The sequence below is a fragment of the Octopus sinensis genome, linkage group LG24, assembly GCF_006345805.1.
Source record: "Octopus sinensis linkage group LG24, ASM634580v1, whole genome shotgun sequence".
Taxonomy (NCBI): Eukaryota; Metazoa; Mollusca; class Cephalopoda; order Octopoda; family Octopodidae; genus Octopus; species Octopus sinensis.
This window is the reverse complement of record NC_043020.1, coordinates 26,725,500-26,750,499: the sequence shown is the minus strand read 5'-3', so window position 1 is coordinate 26,750,499 and position 25,000 is coordinate 26,725,500. Positions and strand designations below refer to the sequence as shown.

Sequence of the window (25,000 nt, the reverse complement as noted above, 5' to 3'; positions counted from 1 at the left end):
TCCAGTGTTCAGCTCTAACTTATTTTATTGACCCACCCACCCAAAAGGATGAAAGGCAAAGTCAACCCCGATGGAATCTGAAGTTAGAGCATGGAGACTGATAAAATGGTACTAACCATTTTGTCCAGCATGCTAAAAGAGTCTGCCAAATTGCCACCTTTAAAAGAATATTTGTAGCAGTAGTAATAGTAGGCAGTAATAATAATAATTATCCTTTCAACTATAGACACAAAGCCTAATATTTGTGATGAGGGGCTAGTCATTTCCATCGACCCCTAACTCTCAACCACTATTTATTTCACTTGATCTCAAAAGGATGAAAGGCAACGTCAACCATGGCAGAATTTGTAAATGGTGGACAAGATGCTGTTAAGAGTTATATGCCATGTGTGTTAACGATTGATAGCTCATTGCATTAACAACAACGATAATAATAATAATAATAAATAATAGTAATAATAATAATAGTAGTAATAATAATAATAATAATAATAATAATAATAAAAAAATAATAATAATGATGATAATAATAATAATAATAATAATAATAATAATAAGATAATAATAATAATAAAATACTACTACTAATAATAATAATATAATAATAATAATAATTCTAGACCACTACCAGCATATCCATCTCCAGTCCCCCAAAAGTAAGTAGTAAAAATCTAAATAAATAAATATATATAAATATATATATATAAAATTAAACCTAGTTTAGAAGCAAATTAAAATAGAATATTTTTTTTTGAATAACTAAATAAATGGAAGCTTTATTTTATAGATATATATTAAATTAAAGAAAATCTCTCAAATTAAAATTAAATAAAAATAAAGACAAAAGAGTAAAACATTATGCATATATGTATATTTATATATATATATATGGATATATATATCATATATATAATATATACACATACATATATATACATATATATGTACATATGCACATATACTATACATATATATATATATATAAATATATTGTATACATGTATATATACACAATATATATATATATTGTATACATGTATATATACACACACATATATATATACGTATATGCTCACATATATACAACAAAAACACACACCCACACACACATTCTCTAAGTTGTTTTAAAAAATACAAGAAACAATTTAATTGCAGTGTGAATTTTTACGACCACATGCAATTATGCACTCAAAGAAAAAAAAACTGATTTAAAAAAATCCATAAAAATTTTTGAAAAATAATTAAGAAGAATTTTAAGAATAATTATGAAAATTATTCTAAGAAGAATTGATCTCTCTTGGACAGAACGATACTGGCATTTACAAAATGCATATTTCTTTTTGTGCTTTGTTTTGGAATAGCTTGCTTGCTATGTAAAATGGTTTAGTTGTTGTTGTTGTTGATGCTGCAGTTGTGAAATTTGGGGGGTACTTAAAAGCAAGATGTGAAAAGATGTAACAAAAAAAAAATTAAGCTCCATTGAAATAAAACATCTCATATGCTTGCATGTCAGTTTACTACTATATAATATATTATATAATATATATATAATATACATATAAATATATTATAATATATTATATATATAATATATATATATATATATATATATACATATAACATAATATACATATATATATATTCTATATATATCATATATATATATAATTAATATATTATAATTAAGATATAAATATCTTAATATATATAATTAATATAATTATATACATATATAATATATATAAAATAATTATAAATATAATATAAATATATATTAAATATAATATATAATATATATATAATATATATATTAATTATAATATATATACATATATAATATATATAACATAGATAATATATATATATGTATATATATTAAATATAATCCACATTATTATATATATATAATATATATATCTATATATATATATATATAGGCAGTGTATAAAGGAAAATAGTGCAGTAAAAATATGTGAAACATGTACAGAAAAATTGGGGATAAACAGCACAATCTGAACATGTGGCCCTGTGTGTGTCAGTGAGTGTACATGTGTAAGTATGCATAAGTATGTACAATGTGTATACTATATATATATATAAATATATACATGTATATATACACACATATATATATATATATATATGCATATATATATATATATACATACCTATATAAATGTATTTACACATGTACATATGCATATATATATATGTATGTATGTGCTAAATATATGCACACACACACATATATATTTATATGCACTTACATAAATGTATGTGTGTGTGTGTGCGTGAGTGCATAGATTATACGAGACAAAAAGAAAAGGAAAAACTTGTTTCATACAGAGACATCACCTTGGAAATGAAAGAAGGAAGAGGGAGAAGAAACAAAGCATCAAATAGGATGTATATGCATGTGTGTGTTGAGTGAGAGAAAATGGGAGAGAGAGAGAGAGAGAGAGAGAGAGAGAGAAAGGGGGAGAGAAAGGCACAAACAGCCTTATACTAGGGAGTGTATGATGGCGATTAATGTAGGTGTTAATTAAACGAAATAGAGAGGATAAATTCAGAGCCCAAAAAGCTCCTTTTTTTTTGTTTTCTTTCTTTCTTTTCTTCTAAAGGCCCCTTGCAAGCTGGGGCAGGGATAGGAATAACTACAGAAAAGTTAGCAAGGTTAATATCCAAGTTTTGAAATGTTACAAGGGTTAGTGAAATTGTTAAGAGAAAGAGAAAGATGAGGAAGGAAGGAAGGAAGAAGGAAGGAAGGAAGGAAGGAAGGAAACATAGGGGTGGGGAGGGAGGAGGTGGCAGAGAGAAGTGGAGAGTTTGATGGAGCGCAACATGAAAAGTGGTGGTGGTGGTGGTGGAGGAGATAATGAAGGAAGAAGAAGAAGAAGAAAGCAAAGAGGAAGAAGACAAAGAGAAAGAAAGTAAAGAGAAAGAAGGCAAAAAGGAGGAGGCAAAAGATGAAAATGAAGAGGAGGCACAGAAGAAAGTGAAGAAAGCAAAGAAGGCAAAGAGGAAGAAGAATGCAAAGTGGAGGAAGAGGAAGAAGATGAAGAGAAGGTAAAGAAGGAGGAGGATAAAGGAAAAGGTGAAAAGAAGGTGAAGAAGGCAGAGGGGGAGGAGGAGAAAAAGGGAAATGAGGAGGAGAAGGAGGGGGGAGCAAAGAAGGCAAAGAAGAAGAGGGAGAAGAAGGTGAAGAAGAAGAAGATGAAGGCGAAGAAGAAGAAAAGGCAAAGAAGAGGAAGATGAAGAGAAGGCAAAGAAGAGGAAAGATCCAAAAGTATAGAAACCACTTCTTATTAGTCGTTGCTTTGTTAGTATTAATCAAATGCAAGGCGTAGTTGAGTGGTTAAGAAAATTGCTTTGCAATCATCAGGTTCCTAGTTCAATCCCACATCTTGGCATCTTGGGCAAACGTCTTTTAGCATAGTCTTGCATTAACTTCAAGCCTTGTGGATTGAGTGATGAATGAGGAGTTGAGTGAGATGAGTGAAGAGATGAATGAGAGAAGAGTGAGTGTTGTGAGTGATGAATGAGAGAAGAGTGAGTGTTGTGAGTGATGAATGAGCATGTGTTGATGAGGGTGAATGATGAATGAGAGACAGGCCACTTAACTACATTTAAGGGCTACTACTCCTTCAAAGGCTCAGACAAGGGTAGGGGTAAAAGGATGTGGAGGAGCAGAGGAGGATTGAAAAGGAAAGGATTAGGTAAAAAGAGGAAAAATAAGGGACAAATGAAGTAAAAATTATGAAGAATAAGGAAGAGGTGCAGAGTATGGCTGTGTGGTAAGATGCTTGCTTCCCAACCACATGAGTCCAGGTTCAGTCCCACTACATGGTACGTTGGGCAAGTGTCTTCTACTATAGCTTTAGGCCGACCAAAGCCCTGAGTGGATTTGGTAAATGGAAACTGAAAGAAGCCTGTCATATATATATGAGTGTGTGTGTGTGTCTTTGTATCTGTGTTTGTCCCCTCCCCACTGCTTGACAATTGGTATTGGTATATTTATGTTTCCATAACTTAGCAGTTCAGCAAAAGAGACTGACAGAGTGAGTATGAGGCTTACAAAGAAAAAATAGGTCCTAGGATTGATTTATTTCACTAAAAGAAAAATTTCAAAGTCATGCTCCAGCATGGCCACAGTCTAATGACTGAAACAAGTGAAAAATAAAAGAGGAGAGGTTGGTAATAAAAATGCTAAACTTGCTATCTTTAGGTCAGTTTTGATGCCTGTATTCATCTAAGGTCAAGAATGATGGTTAATGATTGAAAGAGGCCAAAAGGAGATCCCTCTAAAGGATCTCTGGAGCACTGTTATTTGACAAGGTGTGCAGTTTGGAGATTAGGAGTCTCTCCAGATTGAACCATTTCTTCCCTGTGTTGAAATGCCAGAGTTCCAGACCTACAGACATGTGATTAAAATGTCGCAAGATGGATTCTTCAAGCTGAGCCAACTGGCAGGAAACATTAGGGTAACCCAAGAACAAGACGGCCAGATAATAATAATAATAATAATAATAATATCCAAAGACTTCATTAGACAACTTTAACCCTTTAGTGTTTGCATTATTCTGCCAAAACAAATGCTTCTTCATCCACATTGTTTTGAACTAATCATTCATTAATCTTGTAGCTATGAGATTTTGATGAGGTAGCTGTTAATTTTTAAAACGACATTGTAGGGTTGGTGTGAGAGACTAGATCTGGCCAGTTTGAACATAAAACAGGCAGAATACTTTTGGCCGGATATGGCTGGTTTAAATGCTAAACAAAAAGTGGGATGACTGAGGGACCCTATAGAGGAGATGAATGAGGATGTTGTCCCTATGACCTTTCAATGAATTGTGAGCTGAGAAATTGTATGGGTGAAAGGATACTGAAAAGGAGTGGTTATATGGGAAGAGTGTGGACAAGAACAAGAAATAAGAAAAGACAGGACAAGATGAGGGTAAATTTAAAAGTATGTTTTTATATGTGTAATTAGCTCATCTTTTTAGTCATCACAGAGGAAGCTTATGATCAAATTGTGGTTGTTTTTTTAATAAATACTCCAATATATATATATAATATATATATATATATATATATATATCCAAAGTGTTCCATTTCTTGGCATAGAAGACAGTCATAAGACTTGAGGGGGATTTAGCTGTTATTTTCAGCGACATGAACAACTAATGTTCAGGCTCATTCTCTTAATCATGCATTGTGTGTTTGCGTGTTGGGTGGAAGTAATGTACGGTGTGAGTGAAACAGATGTAGAGAAAGAGAGAATGAAAGAGAGAGAGAGAAAGAGAGAAGATTGAGGAGGCAAAGAGAGTTACTGTAATAGGAAGCAAGAATGTGGAAGGTTGGGTTAACAATTGAAAACAATGAAGTATATTTTCTAAACGCAAGCAACATGAGCCAGCATAATATATATACATATATACACACACACACCTATCTAATTACAGACAAACATCGTAGGAATGTATGCAAGTATAATCATTTGGTGTTTGTACAAAACATACATACATACAGACATATATGTAAGCATGTGTGTGTATATATATGCAAGCATGTATGCATATAAGTATATTCATACATATATATGGATATGTATATATGAATATATACACACATGTGCACACATACATGTGTATATCTATATATACACACATCCATGTGTGTGTGCATATATAGATACATATATATATATATATATATGCATATATTTATACATATATGAGCATGTATATATGATTATATATACATATATGAATATATATATACACACATATATACACACCACATATGTCTATATACATACACACTTATACAAGTGATCACAGCTTAACGACAGAGAGAATAACGAAGTAAGAAAAATGTGGCAAAAAAAAAATTAAAAATAAAATTTTGAAGATAAACATAGACAGACAGACAGAGACATAGTTGAATCAGGGGGGAGGGGGAAGAAGGTGACAACAACAACAACAACAACAACACTAACAAAAACATAAATTTAAGGAAAAAAGAAAGAAGAGAAAGAGGTGTGTTGACAAACTGTTTAACAGACTATAATTGCAGAACCACTAAAACCACCACTACCACCACCACCACCACCATTACCACTACCATCACTACTGCCACCGCCACCAACAGATGCATTGTAGGGGGAAAGGGGACAGATTACTTGCTAAACTATTAAGAACAGATTAAAACTTCTAAAATAAGAATGAGGCTTGCATCGAAAGCATATATATATATATATATATATATATCATAAGGGCACGTGAGGTGCCTACCTGCTAGAAAAGGAAGTTAATAATATATATATTATATATATATATATTATATATATATATATATATGCATGTTTATATATATACACACACACATAGACATATATGAAACAAAATAAAACAAACAGGCATGGTAGTGTGGTTAGAAAGTTGTTTCTCAACTACAAGGCTTTGGGTTCAGTCCCTACTGCATGACACCTTGGGCTAGCATCTCCTACTATAGCCTTGGGCCGTCGCTATCGAAAACCTTGTTAATAGATTTGGTTGATGGAAACTGAAAGAAGCCTGTCTAGAGACAGAGAGAGAGATGAATAGTCATCTATGTGTTTGTGTCTTTGTGTCTGTTTGGTGTGTTTACATCCCTGTAACTTTGCAGTTCAGCAAAAAAGACTGATGGGATAAGTACTAAGCTTAAAAATAAACGTGTACTAGAGTCGATTTGTTGAGACTAAGTACTCCAGCATGGTCGCAGTTTAATGACAATTTAAAGGCAGAAGGTGTCATTGTCCTTCATGCATTCAGAGAAGATAATCAAGGTAAATTACAACAATTTGCGGCATTGCCAATATTCTGTAATTCCTCAAAGCGGCAAGCTAGCAGAATCATTAACATGCTGGACAAAATACTTCACGGCTTTTCATTCGTATTTATGCTCTGAGTTCAAATCCTGCTGAGGTCGACAGTATCTTTCATTTTTTGGGAGGTCGATGAAATAAGTTCATTTATCCCTTCCTTGAGATTCCTGGCATTGTGCCAAAAATTTGAAACTAACATTCTATAACTAATCAGGATCTCGGTCATCTCAATTTAGTTGTGGAATGATCCTTGGTAGACAAAGTGACCTTTGAAGACCAAGCATTGAGTTAGTAATTTTCTTCCCAACAGTGATCAAAAGAATGGCCCCAGGGTGATGAAAAGAGACATATGTGTCACTCTACTGATTCCATCAACTGAGAAACTAGTGCTCCCTTATAGTTTGTACAGATACACGGGCCCCAGCCCAATTCTGTCCTTCAGCATTTTCGTATTGGTGAGGATCCCCCCCACCGAGGTAATGGTGAAAAGGGTGCTGGTCGAAGTGGTGGTGGGGGTGGAAGTGGTGATAGTGGTGGAAACAACTTGTTTTTTTTTTAGCATAATCAAGAAAAAAAAAGTGTTGGCAGGGTGGGGAGAAGGGGAAGAATGGTAAAAGAATAGAACTTACCCAGCCGCGTACGTGGCTGCTGTCGCTGCTACAGTGGGGATTGCATAGCGTGTTGCAGCCGCATAGCCTGCAGCTGCATATGGCTGGGTTGTAACAAGCTGAAATACGAGGGGGAAAAAAAAAATTAAAATGATAGAAAATTAATAAATACCACAACATTTGAAAATGGATTTTAAGTGATGACTACAATGATGATAGGTGTAAGAGGATGGGCAAATGAGATCTGGACAAATAAGAGACCCTCTAGATCAGTGGTTTTCAACCAGGGTTCCGCCAGTACAGTCCAGGGGTTCCGCAAGAAGTTACAAAACTGCTAAAATCGGCAGTAATTTTTCATTCTCCTGTGCAGAAGACTATTAAATTATTGCACAGGGGTTCCCCGAGCCAGTGGAATGTTTCCTTGGGGTTCCGCTCCAGCAAAAAGATTAAAAACCACTGCTCTAGATTATAACTTAATCCACTAGAAATAGCATTCACATCTCCTTTAAATTATACCTTGGACATCATCATCATTGTCTAATGTTGATTTTCCATGCTGGCATGAGTTGGATGGTTTTACAACGCCTGACTGGCCCGTGCCGGTGGCATGTAAAAGCACCCACTACACTCTCAGAGTGGTTGGCGTTAGGAAGGGCATCCAGCTGTAGAAACTCTGCCAGATCAAGACTGGAGCTTGGTGCAACAATCTGGTTTACCAACCCACAGTCAAACCGTTCAACCCATGCTAGTTTGGAAAGCAGACGTTAAATGACGATGATGATAACCCTGAGGAATGCATTGAGCTCCAGTATTGGTTTTCGCAATGTTTTTGCAAGTTGGATGCACTTCCTAACGCCAACCACTTTAGAGAATGGTATGAGATGCATTTTTTTATGGCAGCAGCACCAGTGAGGTAACCAAGTAACCAGCAAGACAAAATCCTCAAGTGAAGGAATGGTGTAGTATAGAGGGAGGTGTCTTCATAACAGACAATGAGAAATTAAAGAAACAGTTGTCTTGCAGTAAAGGAGACACATGGCTACTCTCTTTGGAAAAAGTGGTGAAGAGGTGACTGGGTGAACCCAATATGTCTTTGTGTCTGGTCTCATTTGCTCAAGTCCACTGAAAAAAGCAGGTCTGGGATTCTTGACATGTCCATCAACAAATTGTGTTCTAAATGGAGGTGTAGTGAAATCCTATTTTATGGACTCAGGCATGTTTTAAAATAAGTCGAAAGGTAAGCTACTATAAATCGGCATGAACTTTCCGGACAACCCAATAAAAAGAGACAAAAATATATAAAAAATAGCAAAGCGGGGTTTCCTACATAGTCTTTTGAACAGCCAGATATAACATTTAAATCTCGCTCAGATTACAATATGCCATTAAAACAACACAAGCGAATTGTACTTTGGGTAATGTAGTCCCAGATGCACTTACAACACAGATTGGCCACTCTTGGAACCTTTATTGATTAACCCTTTAGCATTCATATTAATTTATCAAATATAATGCTTGTTCATCCGTATTTTAAAAAATTCATCATGGAGTATCTTGTTGCTTCAATATTTTGAAGATATGACAGTATTGAAGGGTAGGTGTGAGAGACTGAATCTGGCCAGTTTCAATATAAACAAGTAAAATATTTGGGCTGGATATGGCTGGTTCAAATGTCAAAGGGTTTATTATAAACCTGCTGGGTGAACATCAACCTGAGGATAAACAAGATAAATTGCAATACCATAAAGGTGAGACAGGTAGGAATTAAGGGAGCATTACTTACCTGATATCGATCAGCTGCTGCATATGTCGCTAAGAAGGGGTCTTGGTGATACACTCCACTGAAAGGCAAATAATAGGGATCAGATCAATGAGACGGGTAACATTTTAGCAATAACAGTAGTCTCTTTCTTTCTTTCATTTGTTTCATTTTTCATTCTTTCGTTTGTTTTCCTTTTCATTCTTTAGTGAGAAGAAACAGTCATGTCCATTCTCAAAGGAATGGCAGTGATGTTAAGGAGTTTGCATTCCAACTAAATAATTTGGGGTTCAGTCCTATTGCGTGGCACCTTGAGTGTCTTCCACTGTAGCCTGGGGCCAACCAAAGCCTTGTGAGTAAATTTACTCAAAGGAGACTGAGAGAAGCCCCATTATGTGGTAAGTATATATCTGAATACGTCCCCAATTTCCTCCCTGTAATACACTTAGCTCTCCAGAAAATAATTCCATTTTCGAACTTCTTTCAACCAACACCTCAAATGTAAGGATTTCTACCTTGAAGATGGCAGCTCATCTCACTCAACGATGGATTCAATCAACAAACATTATTTTCAACCACATAGCACACAGAAACAGCTGTTCAATCCCCTTAACCCTTTCATTGCCAACCCAGCCGATACTGGCTCTGGCTCTCTTGTACAAATGTCTTGTTTTCATAAGTTTTGAATTAAAATCTTCCACCAAACCTTAGTCACAATTTATGTTCCTAACACTAGCTTAATGTTCATTAAGTTATTTTACTAAATTCTTTGTTATATTTAAAATAATTGAAAGAAACACAGAGCATCTCCTAAATAAATACGGTAATGAAAGAGTTAAATTCTCGATATCATTTCTACTCTGTGTACCTTTTTTGTATATAAACACATATATACATTCTTTATATTTCACATATTCAATATACTTTATATATTGACGTGTCTAACTTCCTTGTACCTATGTTTACTTCTCTTCCTGCTCAAGTTTAAATCTTCTGAGCATTGCTAAATGTCTTCTTACTGAATCAGAGTCTCACCTATGAACTATATATATGTGTGTGTGTGTGTGTGTCTGTGTGTGTGTGTGTATGAATATGTGTATGTATATATATATATATATATATTATATATATATATATATATATATACACACACACACACACACACATTACATGATTGACCAGACAATTCGATGTTGTTATACATCATTGGTTACAATGTGCTTTGTACAATTTTAGCTTTCAAATGATGCCACCCCACAAGATATGCAGGCAGGCAAGGCAACATACCCCTTACATATATATCTTCTATATACATAGCTGCAGCTATGAGCTGAAACCACAGCAAAAAAAAAACAAAAAAACAATGTGTGTGCAGAGGTGCTTGTATGTGCAAAAGACAATTTTGTCTTTTGCATTTTAGTTGATATATCCTTCTCCACTATATATTCCAAAAGTTCTAGTGACTTTCGCTATAAACACCAAGATTAACAATATTGATAAATTATTACTCTTTTACTCTTTTACTTGTTTCAGTCATTTGACTGCGGCCATGCTGGGGCACCGCCTTTAGTCGAGCAAATCGACCCCGGGACTTATTCTTTGTAAGCCCAGTACTTATTCTATCGGTCTCTTTTGCCGAACCGCTAAGTGACGGGGACGTAAACACACCACCATATACAGACAAACACAGACACACACATATATATACATATATACGACAGGCTTCTTTCAGTTTCCGTCTACCAGATCCACTCACAAGGCATTGGTCGGCCCGGGGCTATAGCAGAAGACACTTGCCCAAGATGCCACGCAGTGGGACTGAACCCGGAACCATGTGGTTGGTTAGCAAGCTACTTACCACACAGCCACTCCTGGAATTAATAATTAATTAATTAATTAATTATTAATACAGGTGTACAATTAAATGAGCAAATATTATTACTATTAGGACCATTTTGAGCAAATGAAATACGGTTGAATTTAAAAAAAAACGCAAGTAAGTTGATGCTTCATGGATAAATGTGCAATTTCGAATACTTACGCGGCGTACGGTAAAGCTGCTGCAGTTGTTGTCAAGGGCGTCGGGTGCCTGAATGCTGCTGCTGCCGCTGCTGCGGCGTATACTCCTCGTGCCGTTACAGCCGCTGCTGCTCGACCACGAGTCAACGTCACACCTCGTAAAGCAGCAGCTACAGAAATACAACAACCAAGAAAAAGGTTATTTCACACACAAGACGAAACAAAAACAAAACAAAACAAAAAAAAAAACAAAGGAAGAAAAAACAAAAATGAAAATGGTTCGAGAGAAATGAAAGGTGGGAGGGGGTAGAAAAAGTGTACAAACCTATATGCATATATATACACATGTATATATATATACACACAAACACACATGTATGAGTGTACATACATACATATATATAACACATGTATATATATATATATATATATATAACACATGTATATATATATATATATATATATATATATATATAATATATATAATATATATATATATAACACATGTGTATATATATATATATATATGCATGCATGTATTTATTTATATATACATATATATATATATATATATACATATATATATATATATATACATATATATATATTCATATATGTGTGAATATATGCATATATACACACATATATGCATGTATGTCTATCCATTGTGCACATACACAAGCATAAGACGAAAATTATTTTTAAAACATTAATAACTCTTTTAAAAAGAATATGTAAATAGTACCAAAAGTTTTAATTAAAAGCGCTAACTTCATTAACATATAAATAAGACTATTAAACAGAAATAATATTTGTAATTATCTACTCTCATATTTTTCATGATTCTCTTTCCTCCCAAAATATATTTCTTAAACATACACTCTGAAGTCTTAACGACCTTCCCTGAAAACTTATTAAAGATTAATAACTGTTGATTCATTATTGGAAATAAATCTCAATATATATATATATATATATATATATATAATACTAATTACTCTTACTAGTAAAAATTCAATGTATGTAGCAGAAATATGGTTAAATTCTTAGAAATACCAATATTTTCAAAAATTAAACACCTAAAAGGAAAAGAAGTTAATAATAATAAAAAAAAATTGAATACAATAATAACGATAATAATAATAATACTAATTTCCTTCAGGGGCTGTTTATAAATATATTGATCTGTTGATATTGATTTCCATATGTTTATTCTTCCTGTCTTTGATTATATACATATATATATATATATATATATATATGAAAAACTTATATGCTAAAAATCTAAATCTATAAAACTTTCAATATATAACATTTTCCTAAGTCTACAAGAGAAGATTTCTTCGTGTACTTTCCTTCTTTCTTTCACCATTTATATTTTTTGCTAATAAAGTGTGGTTGGTGGATGATATTTATAATTGAATAACTAGATGCATATACATATGTGTATATATATATATATATATATATATATGCATGCATGTATTTATTTATATATACATATATATATATATTTATATATATACATATATGTATATATATATGTGGTGTATAAATACATGGTTCTATAAATAGCACTAAGTTGGTATTCTGAGTGGTAAAAATTAATTGATTTCTTGAATTAATTTGAATATTAAAAAAAAAAAATTCATGACAACTAGCAAAAAAAAATATTTGTGCACAACCAGACATGAGCAGATTGTTGTATACTACATTAATATCTCACACATATATCATATATATATATATATATATATATACATACATGTATATGAATGAGAGATAGCATTTTCCAACTACGTTTCTTGTGCAACAAGACCAGATCAAACAAAAAAATGAAAAATAAAAAAAAAATAATACCACAAAAAAATAATTACAATTCAAGAAAAATAAACAACATTCATATTTTTCACTCTGGTTTACTTTTCCATAATTCATATTTTGATTTAATTTCTAAATACATATTTATTTTTTTCTTGGTAACAAGATGCTGTTTACAATGTGCAAAGACTTGGTCTGATGGGTACGCCAGGTAGTAAGTTTCAAATTGGAAATAAGAAATAATAATAATAATAATAATGATAATGATAATAATAATAGTAATAACAATAATCCTTTCTACTAAAGGCTCAAGGCTGAAAATTTGGTGGAGGGGGTCTAGTCGATTACATCAACCTCAGTTCATAACTGATACTTAATTAATTGACCCTGAAAGAATGAAAGGCAAAGTCGACCTTAGCAGAATTTGAACTCAAAACATAGTGATAGGCGAAATACCTATTTCTTTACTACCCACAAGGGGCTAAAGCTAGAGAGGACAAACAAGGATAGACAAATGGATTAAGTCGATTATATCGACCCCAGTGTGTAACTGGTACTTAATTTATTGACCCTGAAAGGATGAAAGGCAAAGTCGACCTTGGCAGAATTTGAACTCAAAACGTAGCGATTGGCGAAATACCACTAAGGATTTCGTCCAGCATGTTAATGATTCTGCCGGCTCGCCGCCTTAATAATAATAATGATGATGATGATGATGATGATGATAATAATAATAGTGTCAAGTTTTGGAACAAGACCACCAAGCTTGGGGGAAGAGGTAAGTTGATGACATCAGCCCCAGCATTAGCCCGCTACTTATTTTATCGACCCCCACCCACCACCACCACTTGACAGCCGGTGTTGGTTTGTTTACTTCCCTGTAACTTAGTAGTTTGGCAAAAAGAGACCAACAGAACAAGTACCAGGCTTAGAAGAAAAGTACTGAGGTAAATTTCTTTAACTAAACACTTCAAGGCAGCACTCCAGCTTGGCCACAGTCTACTGATTGAAACAAGTAAAAGGAAAAAAAATAATAATGGACAGAGAGAGGGTAGCCTGAGACAGAGTAAGAAAAAAAGGGGGTGAAAATGGTAAGAAACAGCAGCAAGACTGCCATAAAAGTCTGTGAGAAATAAAACAGCCTAATCTTTTCCAAAGCTTACAAAAAAAAGAAGCAATTTTGAACATTTAGCTTTTGCTATATATATAAATAATCACACAGACTCCCAGGTATATACATAAACTAAAAAATATATAGTATATACATGTATATACACAAAGCAGTGAGTCTTAGTAGTGTAAAATTTTATCAGTGGATGTTTGCGTCGACAAATTTAGAATTTCAAAGAAGTCACTTCGTCTCCTCAAAAACTTCAAAGATTCCAAAGATACAACGTGCAATTCTTAGAGATCAGAATCATCGCTTTGAGGTCTGGAATGGAAAAACTGACTTGTGACCCCACCACAAGTTACATAGCCAGAAAAAGTCTGCCAGTAAGGCAAAGTTTTATCTCACTTTTGTTGCAATACAAATCCACCAACATTTAATTTCTTTCTTTGATTCCAACCAAAGACATTACTTAAACTCTCAGCTTAAGTTTTCTTACTTTACTCTACTAACCAATAAACAATTTACTGTTTGCATGTCCCTAATGGTGGTGTTATTATTATTATTATTATTATTATTGGAGGGAGTTATTGTTGTTGTTATAGTTGGTTGGTTTTCTTCTCGTGGTCTTTCGCCCCTATCTTAAGAATTCCTTTTGATCTCATGTTCAAATGCTTTATTAAGCATTTACTTTGTCCTTTCATCATGGAAGCACGTATCTTTCAACCATTCCATCCTATTAGGTTCAATTTCCTGTACGAATCATTTCCTAGAGCAGAAAATTCTTCACATGGAAACACCGAAAGTCTTTTGATTGAAACAAGGAACTAAACATCACAGAAGAAAACAGAAGAGAAGAGAAATAAAGAAATTGGAAAAAGTTCTTCCTCTTAGTAAGGCTTTCACAAGTACACCACCAGTACGGCTAATGTTTTGAATCGTGACCACTGCGGTGAATTTCAATGGCATACATTCACATCTAAGGAAGTAAATAACCATTCCATTGACGAAGAAGAACAGCTGCAGATTTATTGAAGCTAAGATTTTAAAGAATGAAATAGTGAGATATATTGGTAGGCAGGTAGGTGGGTGGGTAGATTGGTAGGTGGTAGAATTCTTGACTTCAACCCAATAGTATGCAGCAATTATACAAATTAAATATGCAAACACACATATATGTGTGTGTGTGTATATATATACATGTATATACATATATATATATATATATATATATATGTGTGTGTATATATATATAAAATTCTAATTGCACAACTATGAATTAAAATACATACACAAATATACATGTGTATACATGCTTAACATATATGAGTGTGTGTATGTGTATATACACACACACACACATATATATATATATATGCATATATATATATGTATATATATATATATATATATAATATATATATATAAACATATATACATATGTATAAACATACATACATATATATATAAACATACATACATTATGTTGATTCGTTAGCTACTGCACGCATTTTTTTCTCTCCTTCTTTCTGTGTTTTTCTCTCTCTGTGTATCTTTCTGTTGAAGAGCGTAGGCTCGAAACGTTAAAGACTTGTTTTATTTATATTTCCTGAGCGCCATACTAATACAATTGTTCGTTTGTTTTCCACCTGCCTTCGTCTTTTGTTTATTTTCATAAAGCTTCCTGTTTATATATATATATATATATATATATAGATATATATATAGACAGAGAGAGAGAGAGAGATGAACTCAGACACATACAGAGACCTATGTAAATACAGAGGTGGTGAAGAAGAGAGAGTGCTAATTGCATTGAAGTACCAGTGTTACCTGAAAAAGCAGGTGAGGAGAATAGATGCCTCTGTCAGTATTTGTACCCTACCATTGCTTGACAGTTGGTATTGCTTTGTTTGCATCCTTTAAATTAACAGCACAGCAAAGGGAACAAATAGAATATATACTAGTCAAGCTCTGTGAAATTGAAACTTCGAATATAAAGACAGGCAAAATTCTGCTATGAATTTTGCTTGGCATTCTAAAGTTTCTGTTAGCTCACTGCCTAATAATAATAATACTACTAATAATAATAACAATAACTGAAGATACCCAACAGACCATTCTGCTATGAATTTTGCTTGGCATTCTAAAGATTCTGTTAGCTCACTGCCTAATAATAATAATAATAATAATAATAATAATAATAAATGAAGATACCCAACAGACCAAGGCAATGTGAAGTGAATAATGATCAAGAGAGGGAGATAAAAACATGCTAGAACATTCAATACATTATACTCGTGTCTAATCAGCCAGTATGTCAAAATTAAATTAAACAAATTTCCAAGTGTACAAACATAAGTAGGAATATGTATGCACACACGCACATATATATATTCATGTTTACATATATATATGTGTGTGCGTACATATATACATACAAGTGTGTGTGAACATATATATATATATATATGTATATATATATGTATATATATACATATACACACACTTTATTATGGTCATATTAAAATAGAAATGAATGAATAAAGATGTCAAGAAGAAAAATTTTGTGTGTATTCTTCTTTAAATTCAATTAATTAATCTCAAATTTTATTAATTAAAAATGTTTTAAGAAAGAGAGTTTTGGCTTTCTTTTTGTTTTAATTTTTGTTTCATTCTTTCTTTGAGTTGGAATGAAATGAAATGGTAAAGAGCAAAGAATATAAATAAAGAGAAACAAAATAAGAGAGATGTATAGAAAATGATACACAGAAAATGGTAAAATATATATATTTAAATGAAAAAGAACATATACAAATTATAATTAAATTAATTAATGAAGATATAATATTTTTGAGAGACAGACTAATAATGAGGAGACGAGGTAAGAACTAATGTGGAATATAGAAAAATAAAGAGAAAAAGGTATAATAATGATGGTTTCTGACTTAGGCATAAGACCACCAATGTTGAGAGGAGGGGTAGTTACTACCAGTGGCCTCAGGAGATGACTGGTACCTTGTTTTACTGACTTGAAAACGAGGAGAGGCAAAACTGACAATGTTGGAACCTGAACTCAGGATGTAAAGAGCTGGAAGAAACACTGCAAAGAATTTACAGTATCTAGGAATCTAACCACTCTATGATGATGATGATAAAGATGATGATTGCTTCAAATTTTGGCAGAAAGCCAGTAATTTTAGGGGAGGAAGTAAGTTAATTAAATTGCCTCCAGGGTTCAGCTGGTACTTATTCTATTGATCCTGAAAGAATGGAAGATAAAAGTTGACCTGAGAGATATTTGAACTTTGAAAGTAAAGGCTTGGAAGACGTGCCATTAAGCATTTCGTTAGAAGTACTAATGGTTCTACCACCTTGCCATGATGATGATGAAAATTCTATCTACTATTGACACAAAGCCTGAAATTTTGGGGAAGAGACTAGTTAATTACATCAACCCCGGTACTCAGCTAGGTACTCATCATATCAACCCTGAAAGGTAAAGTAGGTCTCAGCAGAATTCAAACTCAGAAATAAACATGGATGAAATGCTCAAAAGCATCTTGCTTAGCATGCTAACAATTCTGCTCACCTGCCAATAATAATGATTAAAATAAGAATAATAATAAACATCCTTTCTACTATGGGTGTATGGCCTGAAATTTTGTGAGAAGGCCTTGTTGATTACACTGACACCAGTGCTAAAATGGGACTTATTTTATCGACCCCAAAAGGATGAAAAGCAAAGTCAACCTCAGCAGAATTTGAACCTGGAATGTAAACACAGATGAAATGCAGCTAAGATTTATTTGTCGTAGGGGCTTCAGATGAGAGGGATGAGCAACACAAGGGCAGTTTACAGTTTGTGTTAGGGTTTGTTAATAACAGTAATTGAATGAAAGAACTGTAGAAACTTAATTAGCTAATTACAAATGGCAACGTATTAAAAAGAAATAAACTCAAACGAATTGAATAAACATGTTGGAAAGACAAAGTGAATGCAAGGAGAAGATATTGCAGAGTATGTAATATTAAAAGTAAGAAGGAAAGAAATGAAAAACATACGGGGGAGATTTATTCATTCATTGCTATGTTTAAAAAAAAAGGGGTTAAAATATTAAGAGTTATGAGATAAGCTATATCAACAGTGTGTACCAAGAAAAAGAATAAATACTAAAATACTGGTAAATAAAAAAATTAAGAAAAAAAAAATTACAAAATCAAATTTTAAAAAGTTCCAGGTTTCACAAGCAAGATACAATAGGGGCCATATGAAAAAAAAAATATATATGCAGAAAATATTTTTTTTTTATGAAACCTTCCATAAGTTTTCTTGTTAAAAAAAAAATGATATGAAAATCATTTATTGGATATTTTATTTATGTACCTATGTGAACATGTGCATATATGTGTTTATATATATATATATGCGCACATACACATCATCTATATACACACGTGAGCATGTATACACGTGTAAGTGTAAAACTAAATTAACTTTCCTCCCTAAGAAATTTCTTTTTACAAAGATAAAAATTCATATATATATATATATATACACAATATATATACACAATATATATACACACAATATATATATATATATATATATATGTATATATATATATATGTATGTATATATATGTTACATACTTAGGTCATGCTTTTAAAGTATTACTTTTCTTCAAATTTGAATTGAAGATAACAGATTCGTTAGTTATAATAGATATACATACACACGAGTATGTACATATATATACACACACATGTGTACGCAAAAATACATGTTTAAGTGCATAATTATATGTATATATATGTGTGTGTATATGAGTGTATGTGTATGTATATATATATTATATATATACATGCATATGTGTTTATGCATGTATGCACATATATATTCATTTAAATTTATATATATATAAATATATATATACACATACAGATACAAAGGAGGGATAATGAATTGTCAATAAAGAAAAAATATGTATATATATATATGTATAATAAGAAAAAAATAATGTTGTTTAATCAAGGCAGAACGGAACATCACATATAACATGCAGCAGACGGCATTGACGTAGAAAAACTAGGCACACGGACACAGAATGATGCACCAATTAAAATCAGATATGTTTGTTGTTGGTTTTAAATTTTCAGATGTTTTTTTTAAGGGGAGGGGCAGAGGGTATATGTATTGTAGGGTGTCTATTGTTATAGATTTTATCCACTTAGACTGAATGTCAAATTGTCGAGATACGCAAACTTGGAAGGGTCATTATGTCAATAGTAAACACATGCACTGTTTCTATTTCACTTCGTTTATTCGTGTTAATTAATTGGTCAACCATTTAACCAATTAACTAATTAGATGTTTGCGTAGTTGTTCAGTTAATCAGTCAATCAACTAAGTTTATCAAAGTCCTTTTGTCGATCAGTGACGTACCCTTACTAACCAGGTCTGTTTCGTGTCTGTCTCCAATATATGTCAATGGGTGCAAAAGGGGCAGAAATTCAGAATCAAGTCTAAGGAAGTGAAGAGGGAGAGGTAGGAAGGCAAGTAAACTGGACATGGTCAATAAAATGAGACAGGGAGGGAAGAAAGAGAAAGTTAAAAAGGTAGGGGTATAGTGTAAATATAAATTTTAAAAAGACTGGTTTGCTATATTCCTCGACTTAAAATCTAAGACCACCTATCTTAATGCTAATTTCTATTGAATTCCTTGTTTATCCTATAAATGATCAAATCTGTCATATATTTTAAAGAGAAATTATTTGATGGACTCAATACATGTATGTTTATGCACATACACACAGCGAATGTATTCATATACATATATTCAAGTAACACTCCATGGTTACAACAACCAGTGTTCCAGTTGATCCGATCACCAGAGAAGCCTGCTCGTGAAATTAACGTGCAAATGGTTGAGTAGCCCACAGACATGCGTACTCTACATACGTAGTTCACAGGGAGATTCAGTGTGACACAGAATGTGACAAGGGCAGCCCTTGAATTACAAGTACATCCCAGTTTTGCCTGCTGAGTGGGCTGGACTGAGGTTGCACAAGGACACTAAATATCACCAGGAATCAAATTCCTAACCATACGACCTTGAACTAGATACCCTAACCTATACACCTATATACATATATATATGTTTTATTTATTATTTTGCACATTACTTAATCATCGTTATATGTTTTATCTTATATTTAATCTTTCTATAATATGTAATCTTTCTAAATGGTATAATTTAATTTTTCATTATCGAATTGATAAAAGGTGGAGTTTTTTTCTAATTTATATATATATATTATATTTTGTGAAATTTGATTTAGTATTTCTAAATTGAATTTTTCCCTGTAATTTTGGAATAATATCCCCTCATTTTATATATATATATATATATATATATATATACCCAAACACACACATCTATACATGTGTTTGTATTATCAAAAAGTTTTTCTTCATGATAGAAGAAAAAAGGGTAAAGCTATCAGATTGCTTTTATCCATTATAAGAAGATGAGACAAATATAGACAAGCATTAAAAGAAGCCTGTATATCATGGAAATTCAGATGGAATTTAGAAAATGGCTTCTTGCCTAGGTAAAAAAAACCAGAAATTTAGTTGAGACAATGGTCAATATAATTGAGCATAGCAGATAACTGGTATGTTACTGCCATGAGAAGAATGGACAGCAAAGTCTCTATTGGCACAATTTTAATTCAGAATATATACACTTAGTCAAACACATTTCATTCTTGTCTCATGGTTTGACTTTTGTGCCAGTAAACTTCTCACAAATATTGCAAATAATTACACTGACAGTCATGTATATATGAACTAGATCTGATCACACATTGTATATATCACCTCTTTCAAACATTTTATATATATATATATATATATATCATCATCATCATCCGTTTTCCATGCTAGCATGGGTTGGACGGTTCAACTGGGGTCTGGGGAGCCCGAAGGCTGCACCAGGCCAGTCAGATCTGGCAATGTTTCTACAGCTGGATGCCCTTCCTAACGCCAACCACTCCGAGAGTGTAGTGGGTATAATTATTAACTATAATAAATATCATATATACATTTAATTAACTATATTATTAATTTATTTGAAATGATTACTGGTTTTACATTATATAATATATAACATTAAATAGTCATTGCTTATATTAATGTTTGCCAAATCTATAGAAACAGCTGTAGGTAAGGAATAAATGTTATACCAGTACCTCTGTTCTTCTGTTTGTTACATATACATCTATATGTATTAATCTCAGTTCCTATCTTTTAACACCTGTCTACTTCAGAATAGCTCGTTTTATAATACTAAACCTCTAATATTAAAGTTATTCTTACATCTAAATCTAATATTTCTTATGAATTTTATGCAATATTTATTTTCTTACATTGTGTCCCAACTGTGTTCATTTTGAAAGCAAATCACTTAAGGCCACTTATAGTTCAATGATAACTATGTTTTTTTTACTAATTTTCAAGTACTTTTCATATTTAAATTTGTTGCATGTTCTATGTAATTTTGATATAGGCATTTTTTTTTTGCTGTATTTCATGTTAAGTTATTTTCCTAAATCTGTCTTTCAAATTCTATATTATTTTAAAAATAACTGAAACATAACAGAAATGAGTAAATATTGCAGTAAAAAAAAAATAAGAAGAAAAGGAATTTAAGAGAGTAAGAAAGTGTTTCCGTCTTTGCTGATGTAAGACTATAGCTTCTTTTAAATTTTTAAATCTTTTGAAAGGATATCAAGACAGTAAGGGGCAATGGAAGGGCGAGAAAGAAAGGAAAGGAAGTTGAAAATATTAAATAAAAAATAAAACATTGTCTTGCATTCTTGCATTGAATGATGAGGACAGGGTGACATGTGTAGGCATCAAAATAGCTAACATGCGTACACACATTAAGATAAGACGGATCAAACTTAAGAAAGGAATAAAAAAAAAAAATTAAATTAAAATAAAGAAATAATTGAGTAGCTCAACCTGATAATCAGCCACATTCACAAAAAAAAACAAAATAAAACTACCAATTAATTAATATTACTATATGGAGAGAGAGATAGAGAGACAGAGAGAGAAGTGTAAAGAAAAGAAAAGAAAAAATTAGAAAAACGTTAAGTCCAAAAAGAAAAATGGTTTAATAATTTGAAAAGAATTGGTAAAATTAAAAGTTTTTATATATATAAATTTCTTTCTTATTTCATTTTTTTAAATCATTCCATTTTATATATGTATATGCTTGTGTATGTGTATGTATATATATATATATATATATACACTCACACGCACATATACATATATATCAGATGGTAGATTAAGTAAAATTTGTTAGTCAGAGTATAATTACTTAGATCTGTAAGATTAGCAAAAAAAAAAAAAATCATTCAGATAGTTATTAATAATTCTATAGAAATTCGTAAAAGTCGAAAATTCATTTACAACAAATTAATTTGATCTATTTACTTTAACAGAGTTTCTTCCTATATTTTATATTTCCTAAATTATATTATTTGCTTAAGAATTTTGTACTTCCCAGTATTTTTTCCCCTTTCAAGGAATTTTATCGAGAAATTCCTAGACTAGCTTACTTTAAGTGTCTTTACATTAAAAACTTTAAAATTTAATTTTCCTTAAAACAATACTATAGTTTCTGTCTTTTTATGAACACTTACATAATTTCTTTAGATGATACAGCCAATGAGATTTCTAGTAACAATACAACATTAAATTCAATTCAAGAATGCACTTCATAAGTGCAAACCTAAGGTGGGCAAAATATGTGCAGAAATGCACGCTGGGATTGCACCAAGAACCAAAAGTGTCTGTTGTAATCCTGATGACTATGTTAACCATTAAACCAAAGCACCTTGTGCATAATTTGTGTATCTATTTACAGTATCTGTAAAGTACCCAAGTTACTATGTTCTAACTACCCAAATTATTACGTTTTAATCTATCTTGTCTCCCAGACGAGAATTCTTGGCGTTTTGCCAATGCTTAAAATTAAGGCTGTAGAAATATCATTTCATGTTTTTATTTTAACTAATTTAAACATTGAAAGTTTTCATTTATTTAATTTGGATTCTAGAAAATTGACTTTATAAATTATATATCTGAATGATTACTATGAAATATACTCAAAGGAATTTAGTCATCAGTGAACTCATGAATTAATTAAATGAATTAAATTTACTAAGGCATATGAAACATTCAAAAGGTCTGTCATGTTTATCAACCAACCTCACATGAGAGATTTGTATGACTGCCTCATGTATTAGTAAAATTAATCAATTTATGAACACAATGATGGTTAAAATCTTTGGGTATACCACATAGTAATCTTCAGTATGAGAATTAAATACTGCTGGCACAGACTAATATCAGAAAAAAATTATATTTAGTTTCTACTGGCTTGCATATAGCAGTTCAAAGAACAGACTTTACCTTAGCTGGACACAGTTCACTGACTCAAAATGTCACATTTTCTTCCAACAGCAATCCTATTCCTAATAGTAATCGCAAATACAAAGTGATGGCCATATTGTGTAAAAAGCCATTATACCATTGGTGGAAAAATATTAGAGAGATATTACAAAACTAGAATAATAATAATAATAAAAAAGATATGTTACTGAAATCATGAAAGACAAAATTAAATAGTCTAGTATGATTAGAAGAGTGGCTAAAATTTCATTTCAGCTATTGAGCATTAATAATTAACAAAGGCCAGTGTATTTATGTATGTATGTAATGTATATAGAGATGTGTATATAAATATGCAGCATTCAATTCATAACTATACAAACATGCGATTTAATACTTTTCAATAGCACCAAATATCACTTGGGTTGTTGAGAACATACGCAAGTACATACATATATGTGCATATATATATATATATGATATAATACAATACACACGTATACACATTACATAATATATACAGCCAAAAATACATACATATATAAATATATATATACATTATACACATAATATATATTACATTTTATATATATATGTATATATTATATATATATAACATATATAGATGAACATATATATTTATATATATGAGTGTATATATATATAGCATTCATATGTATTGAGACATATATATAATATAATGATTTCTAACAATGGCACAAGGCAAAGAATATTGCAGGAGCAAAAGGTTGATTAAAGTGAATCCCAGTATATTACTGGTACCCATTTTATCGACCCTGAGAGGTTGCAATGCAGAGTAGATTTTCAAGGGAGGTGAACTTAGAAAGAACATCACTAGACATAACTAAATATTGAAAAGGTAATTTGTGCCATGCCATTATAAAACTAAGAAATACATATTATATATTCCATACATATCACATATGCATATTATGCCAAACATACACGCAGACACACACATATATATATATATACACACATATATTAAATATATGACATATCGTCACAAGCACAAACACAAAAAAAAAGATCATTTTCAATTTAGTAACAAAAAGGAAAAGCTACAAAAGATATTTGATGCAATGAAAAAATTTTTAATTAATTTTTTTGAATTAATTAATTAGCTGAAAAGTTTGTATAGTCAAGAATTTTAGTCAAGCATATTTATACATACACAAGCATACACACACACACATACAAATATATAAATAAATATCTGTTTAATATTTTTGAATTTTTTTTTTCTCTTAAAACTCTCTCAAGGAATCAGTTCATCTCATTATTTAAGAGAATCTTAAACATATTAATACTTAACTATTAATATTAA

General features: G+C 31.7%; 1 protein-coding gene across 4 annotated transcripts in view; it reads right to left on the bottom strand.

Moving 5' to 3' along the window:
• The window catches only part of LOC115223870 (AF4/FMR2 family member lilli), a 637,026-nt gene that overhangs the window by 13,345 nt on the left and 598,681 nt on the right, over positions 1 to 25,000 (bottom strand). For all 4 annotated transcript variants that reach the window (XM_036512713.1, XM_036512712.1, XM_036512710.1 and 1 more), the window contains 3 exons: positions 11,277 to 11,424; positions 9,260 to 9,317; positions 7,498 to 7,595 (listed from right to left, as the gene is read on the bottom strand). In XM_036512713.1, coding sequence (XP_036368606.1) covers positions 7,498 to 7,595; positions 9,260 to 9,317; positions 11,277 to 11,424 — 304 coding nt within the window. The remainder of the gene's footprint in view (positions 1 to 7,497; positions 7,596 to 9,259; positions 9,318 to 11,276; positions 11,425 to 25,000) is intronic.